General features: G+C 44.6%; 1 protein-coding gene across 3 annotated transcripts in view; it reads left to right on the top strand.

Annotated features, from left to right (window-relative positions):
- Nucleotides 1-7277, top strand: part of mpp7a (MAGUK p55 scaffold protein 7a) — a 239527-nt gene extending 232250 nt beyond the window's left edge. For all 3 annotated transcript variants that reach the window (XM_063206904.1, XM_063206902.1, XM_063206903.1), the window contains one exon: nt 4712-7277. In XM_063206904.1, coding sequence (XP_063062974.1) covers nt 4712-4891 — 180 coding nt within the window. In that variant the 3' untranslated portion in view covers nt 4892-7277. The remainder of the gene's footprint in view (nt 1-4711) is intronic.
- Nucleotides 7278-7847: the final 570 nt, after the last annotated feature.

Below are 7847 nucleotides of genomic sequence, written 5' to 3'. Positions count from 1 at the left end.
CGGCTGGAGGCGGAATTGATGCACTGAGGAGGAGAGTAGAGTTGGGTGCAGTGAATAGGCCACAACGCTTCAGGACCCTTTTCTTAAAGGTACAGTGTGTAGGATTGTGTCCAGAGTAGGTGTTGCAACTGTGCTGCCTATTCCCAAATTTGTTATTTTCTTGAATATTTCCTAAGTAATAAACACATATTTGCTAGTGTGACTAGTTTTTGCAGCTTGAAAATGGCAGACAGGGAGAAGATCCACCTTTTCATGGATGAAAGGTGTAATTTCACTAAAAACTGAAAACGGGTCAAAATGACCTAAACACCTTACAAGGGAGAACAATAGAGGTCTTCGTAATAATGAGGGCCGCATATCAAGCTTAAAAGTGCCTTTAGCTCTGTTACAAGTTGATGAACTACTGAAACATCCCTGGGAATGTTATTTGAAGGCTGAAAAATTGCTTAAAATCCATACGGGATAACTTTTTGGGGTTCGTTTTTTTGCTTTCTTACTGGGCTGCCCGCTCTTTTCTTTCCTTTTTTGACGCTGTAAATTGCTAGTGCAAAGGGACTAAATAATCTTTTTTTTTGCCTTCATTAGCAGAATCCTAATATTGCACTGCCTTCAGGTGACTTGAGGCTTCAGCACTTTCCATTGAAAGGTCTACAGTAAACAACCAAAGCAACAAGACATCTGCAATCAAACGTATTTACACAATCATGGAAGTCGTCGATGATGCCATCAAGCAGTTGTTTTATGGAAACAGACGTCAGTAGTTTTGGATTGGGGCTACAGGCTTTTTGTTTGTCCAGGTTGAGTTCAGAGGTCAGATGGTCACACATGTCTGGCGTATGGAGTGCCTTCATCACCATGTGAAACTCTGCTGTGTGTGTTTGGGCATGCAGTGAGTGCATGCTTGTGAGTGGACTGTAACCATTCTCCTTTTACAAGAAAGTGTATGAGTTTGTGCGTGTGCGTGTATGAGAGAGAGTGTGAATGTGTGTGCGTGTGCGAGAGAGAGAGAGAGAGAGAGAGAGAGAGAGAGAGAGAGAGAGAGAGAGAGAGAGAGAGAGAGAGAGAGAGTCTGCATCCATGTGTGGGTGCATGAGCATGATTGTGTGTATATTTGTGTGTTTTTGTGTGTGTGTGCGTGTGTGTGCATTTGTCCGTCCGTGTGTGTGTGTGCATGCATGTGAGGTGTGTGTGGGTGGGTGTGTGCATATGTGTGTCTGTGTGAGAAAGAGCGAGCATGTGTGTATGTGAGTATTTGTGAGTGTACAGTATGTGTGCGTAGGTGTAGGTGCTCAAAGCCACGTCGCACTGACTGAGGCTTATGGCCGCTGACAGCCTTTTAAGTGGGCCAATCCTGCCTATTAAGGCCATGAAAGGAGAACCTTGTTTGGTGAAATGTCACGGACATATTTTATCCCCGACGCACTGTATTTCATTCACGGCCCCAATGCCGGGAAGTCTGCTCTGTTTAAACAATAAATAGGGGTCCATCTCGCTTGGTTTTTTTTTCTAAAATATATCAGAGCACCGTGCTTCTAGAACAGTCTCTTCATTGTTTAAACAGACCAGACATTCACTCTCTCCCTCTCTCTGTCATTGTTTTACCTTCAATATCACTTGTATAACACTGACTCGCATTTTTTTTCTTTTTCGGTCTTCCTTTGGTCTGAAAGGTGAACCTACATACAGTATGTTTTTCCCCCTTGTCTTCCTGTGTGTTTTTTTTAATTCCCCCTATGGATTAGAAGCCATTGAAGACTCTACAGACGTCCCTTAAAGGCATTATAATTGTCCAGACAGGTGCAGGTACACTCGAGAGAGCGCAGCCGAGTCCATCCTTAAGACCGTAAATGCGCCAAAATTATTTCCTGCAATGCATGGACCGTGTGGAATAAAACAAAAGAGAGAGAGAGAGAGAGAGAGAGAGAGAGAGAGAGAGAGAGAGAGAGAGAGAGAAAGAGAAAGAGAAAGAGAGAGAATGATCTGTAGACAAGGACAAGTCATTCATTCTTTTCTTTTCCTTCGTACCATTCTTTTCTCTTTCTTTCCCCCCACTCTTTCTTTGTTGTCCTTCAGTATGGCATTCCGGCAACGGCATTCCCGTTAAAGGAAGAAAAAAAAAAATAAAGACAAAACGAGCCCTTCGCTTGGGCCGATATAAAATGTGGCCCGTGCTACGCGCACACCAGATCTGCTCTGATTCTTCGATATAAAGCCTCCCCAACCTCCCTCTCTCCCCATCCACCAGCCCCCCCTATTATAGTACACGGGGCAGGTGCTCTTTATATTGCCCCGTAAAAGCTGATTTTCCATCGAGAGGCCTAACCAGCCATAAGAGATCCATCAGAGGAGCATGGAGGGACAGACAGAGGGGAGGCTGGGGGGGAAAGGAGGTTAAGGGGGGAAAAACTGGATTGCGATACAGTGCAGTTAAATCACTAGGATAAAGAGAACAAAGGGGGGGCAGCAAATTGATTTAGACGTCAAGCAACTTGACATGGAATGACAATTAAAGTAAACACACAGGGTTTTTAGAGGAAAGGTGAGTGGACTGGACTCTTGAGTAGAGACTGTGCTCCAGTAAAAAAGAAGGGGAAAGAAGCAGGACAAATAAAAATGGAAACAAGACTTTGTTTCAGAACCAGTCTCCATAACCTGAGAGATAGAGAGATAGCTAGAGAGAGAGAGAGAGAGAGAGAGAGAGAGAGAGAGAGAGAGAGAGAGAGAGAGAGAGAGAGAGAGAGAGAGAGAGAGAGAGAGAGAGAGAGAGAGACGTAAGGCATGGAGATGGAGAGATAAATGAAGGAGCCAAGCAGACCCAGGTCACTGGTCTCTCCAGGCGCTTGTATTCCGTCTCCATCTTATAACTCTGCACTGCATGGCCATCAGACTGCAGTTTCATGGCTATCTAGTCCAGATATCAGGGTCTGTGCGTGTGCGTGTGTGTGCACGTGCGCACATAGGTGAAAGAGTGTATAGTGTACACACACACACACACACACACACACACACACACACACACACACACACACACACACACACACACACACACACACACACACACACACACACACACACACACACAGTATGCCATACCCATACTGGCTGGCTGCATGTTTGAAATGCCTCAGAAGGCATCTAGGCCAACCCTGGCTTTCCTTGTGAGAACATGTTGCCCTGACACAGAAAAGTCGATTGTATATAGACTTATAACCTAACATTACCCATGGTGCCGCACTGACGCACGCACGCAAAAACGCACACACGCACGCATGCACGCATGCACACAAACATAGGCTACTTGGGCTACATATGCATCACACATAATCATACGGATCAGCCCTCACCATACAGTGTACCTGGTGGATGTCATAAAAATCCTTGTTGTTTTGGTGTATGGTTTGGTGTATTATTTGGTTTATGGCAGTGTGTGTTTGGAGGTGGAACGGGAGGGAGTGTTGTGGGTGGCTATCATGTGAAAAATAAAATGATTGAAAGGGTTGGTCGTAAACTAAATCCGGAGAGATTGACATGAGTTATGATTAGTGCATTGGCAGTGAGTTTGCGCGTCTGCATCTGAGCGACAGAGTGTCTCCTGTGGTATTCTGGGTAGTTTCTGGCCGTTTAGCCGACGGTCGCAGTGATGAATCTCCGGCCCAGAGCGCTTCTCATTAAACTTGTTCGGAGCGTGCATCGTTAACCGGCTTGCTATTCTGACCAGCCGCGCTAACCGTGCCATACCCGCGTGGGTACCATTGGTATACTTGGTACGACTTTTGGCACAGCATAGGCGTAAGGGGTCCAAGATCAATTGCCCATGGTGAAGTGAGCCTTCATTTTTTTATGACATAACTGAAAGACACCAATCTAGAAGGACAACCGCTAGCAAAAGGAGAAGAGGCCATTTGCCTGACTCACTCTGTATTACATTGTAGTAGACAGTGTTATAGATATACCTAAGCTTTGTGTTTGTTTGTTTGTTTTTTACTTAATTTTATTTTACTGTTGTGAATCCACTGGTGTTGTAATAAGCTTTGCTTTTTGCATGGATAATTGCAGTGGTTCCCTTGATCAGTAACACACGTGTAAAAATATGTCGCAGATGTTGTTTTTTTGCCTCACAACTGTTTTGTTTTCATGCCACACCGAGGAGTTTTAACTTTTTTAGCTGAGTCACTTTTAGTTTTGAAATAACCAAAGCCTCAAACCATCACAGACATTTTGTGAAACCCTCGATTCGGAAAGTATATGCCTGATATGCCTACCAGTCCCACTCGTGTTTTTTCTGTTTGTTTGTTTGACATTATAAACATATTTTATTGAAAAAGAAAAAGGGACACTTTGTTCTTGATATGAGGAAACCATGGCTTTATGGTTTGGTGCTTTTGCGGGCAAAAAAGGCTCCTGAAGTTTAATTTTATATTTCAGTAGATGTGGGAACATGGGATTTTTTTTTTTCAAAACACACACACGCACACGCACACGCACACACACACGCACATACACACACACACCTCTCTCCCTGTCTCTCTCTCTCTCTGTCTCTCTCTCTCTCTCTCATATATTTATGTATGATATGACTTAACTTTATCAGAGCACTTTTAGAAATATCACAACTTAAAGGCAACTAAGGTCTGTAAATCATTCATTTATAACTCATAATTCATTATAACTATCTAACTTGTGTTTCCCGCTGTGTCTGTGTTGCGTTCAGGAGGAGGACTTCCAGGAGATGATCAGCGGTGGCCAGATGATGGAGAACCAGTACGGCCACCTCTTCGAGAAGGTCCTGGTCAACGACGACCTCACCACCGCCTCCAACGAGCTGCTGGCCGCCCTCAAGAAGGTGGAGAGCGAGCCACACTGGGTCCCCGTCAGCTGGACACACTCCTAGGGAAGGGAGAGAGAGGATGGAGGGATGGAAGAAGAGAATGGTGGAGGAACGCAGAAACAATGGATGGAGCGAAGAGGGAATGTGAAGAAGACAAAACGAAAACAAGAAACAAAAACTATAAAAAATGAAATGATGATAAAAAACTTTTTTTGAATTGGGGTGGAGGGGGTATGCAGGAGGGTGATTTTTGTTTTGGTATTTCTAAGCTGTGGGAGACTGTAGTTTGTTTGAGAGGATAGCGGGTGGGTGGGTGAGGGTGTGGGTCGTGTCATGATCATGAGGGGGAGTGGGTGTCGTGTACACTGGGTTGTTCTGGACGGCTCTATTTTCGGGGGGCTGGGTCCCGGGCCAGCTGCACTGATGGACTTTGGCGAAGAAGAAGAGAGGAGAGGAGAGTTAGAGGAGAAGAGGCTGAGAAGTGCTGGAGCCAGCCTGCCACTCACGCGGTCGGGGCCTCCCCTTAGTGTATTTTTAACCTCTAGTTTATAGAAACCAAAGGGATTATTATTATTTCTTCTCTGTGGGCTCGGGTTACAGTTTACATATACATGCCCGTGTAGTCTCTGAATATTGTGTGTGCGTGTGGATGTGCGTGTGCGTGTGGGTGTGTGTGTGTGTGTGTGTGTGTTTGTGTGCGCGCATGTGTGTGTGTGTGCGTATGAGTGTTTGTAAGTAGGGGAAATGAAATAGAAACTGCCGATTGCGTTTGCCTTTTCAGTCTTAAAAACTCCTGAAATCTGGACGATGCATCGCCCCTCCTCCTGCTTAACATATGGCCATGTATATTCGCACTAAACACAGACGTACAGACGTACAAAAAAAACTGCATAAAAAGTAAAATACAAACTAAGTGAACACTGGCAGACAAACTGGAGGGTGTGATTGTTGTTTTATTTAAAATGTGAAAGCTAATATATTTTAGTAAGAAAAACAGAGAGAAACTTTACGGTTTTACACGCCTTTTTATAAAACTGCTTTTATCCTCATTAAAAAAAGAAAAGTTACATGGGGGCTCATCCTTTCTTTCTTTCTCTCTCTTTTAATCTGAGACACACATACACACACGCATATTGTGCCGAATTCATGGACACTTTTTTATGCTCTAGACAGGGCCTGTGTGTAGTACATGCAGTATGTGCGTTTTGTAACAGGATTTCATACTTAACTCAGGAGATGTATTTTAAAAGGAGCCCTCCACCCCGGCCTGTCCCGTCCACTTTTGTCCCCCATCCACAAGCAGAGACCCTCCTCTCCACTCCACTCCACCCCAACCCACTTGGGCACCTTGCTCTGCCCCTATGCCAGAGCTCTCCAGCGGGCAGGCAGAACTGGCTGCTGGTCCCTGTTACACTGGAAGAAAGCCTCCCTCGCTCCGCTCTACTCCTTGCAATTAGGCTTGGCGCTGGAGAGAAGTGTGTGGGTTTTCCTCTTGAGCTCATTAAAAGCGGACATGTTTTAAAATGTTTGTGTGTATGGGACTGTACTGTATGTGATATTAGGAGGGAGGACATCTTAAATAAGGAACCCATCAGACGAGGATGTTCCGAAATGCTTCCAGAATTACACCTGGCACAGTTGACAGCCTAGCTAGCTCAAACTGTCTGCCTCTCTCTTCAGCAGCTCTATGTAGAAGAGGAGGATTGGGACATTAGTCAGTGAGGCAATGTCTGGAGAACGTGCAAGACTTGCCCTCTTTTGATCACAGTGTCTTTCATTTGCTCTCTTTCACTCTGTTTTCCTTCATTCTCTCGTGTAGTATATTCTCTTTCTATCTATCTTTCTATCTATCTTTCTATCTTTTGTCTTTTCATGTCTTGTTCAGTAAAACCATAGCCATAGCCGTTCTGGACTGTTACAGAATTTGGTGTTACTTATCGCCCCTTCATGCCTTGTCCCTCTGACGGGGAAATGTGGTCTGCTGAATCATGTAGTCAATATTTGTTAAAAAAAAAACATTCCAGTCACCAGTCATCTTCACTGCAATATCTACGTCTCTCTCTCTCTCTCTCTCTCTGTCTCTCTCTCTCTCTCTCTCTCTCTCTCTCTCTCTCTCTCTCTCTCTCTCTCTCTCTCTCTCTCTTTCTCTGTCTCCCTCTCTCTCTCTCTCTCTCTCTCTCTCTCTCTCTCTCACCCTCACCCTTTTTACCTCCCTCCCCCTCCACATCTGTCTTCTAATGAAAAAATGTGTGTGTGAAAGAAAGGCAGGTTACTGGTTCCTGCTGAAACGGTCAGGAAAGCCACTGTGTTCATCCTGGGCTCTGTTCTGTTCTTGTGATTTGAGAACTGCTGCGCAATATGTACTGCCTGTCAGTGGCCGACCGTAGGAGTTGGGCCTCCTGTGCAGAGAAATGGTTCTTTCCTGTACATTAAAAACAACATGAAGCTACGTCTCTGTGTTTGTGTGCTTGCTTTGATCTGTTCTTTGACTGTTCTGAAATGCTGGCATGTTTCTGGAACAGAATTGTCATTTTTCTTTTTGCTCCTAGATTAATGAACACATGGGGATATCCATGTTTTTTTATGTTTTAGGGCTTGTGCCTTTATTTTTGGCAGGACAGTGGAGGAGAGACAGGAAATGAGTGGGGAAAGGGAGACAGGGAAGGATTGGCAAATGACCCGGGCCAGAATCGAATCCGGGTCACCGGCGTAGTAACCCATTGTCCTACCATTAGGCCACGGCAAGGCCAGGAAATCCCTGTTTTGAACGTAATTTTTTTCTGTCAATCTATTAAGCAGGTAACCAGCCAGTGATCATTAAGATCAAATTGCCCTGAAAATGGAACAAATAATGGAAATATGGATGAATGCCCTGGATCTTCTGCCAGTATGTCAATAGCGTTTAGAAAACAAAAAAAGGAATTGACAGTTTGTGAGAAATTATACATGAACTCACAGAATTCTGTAAAATATACAGGCCCTCTTGGGACACAACTTCAGAGGTAGTTTCACAGATTTT

This window comes from Engraulis encrasicolus, chromosome 9 (assembly GCF_034702125.1).
Source record: "Engraulis encrasicolus isolate BLACKSEA-1 chromosome 9, IST_EnEncr_1.0, whole genome shotgun sequence".
NCBI classification, from domain to species: Eukaryota; Metazoa; Chordata; class Actinopteri; order Clupeiformes; family Engraulidae; genus Engraulis; species Engraulis encrasicolus.
Note: the sequence above shows the minus strand (reverse complement) of the source record. Positions and strands in the feature narration are given on the sequence as shown.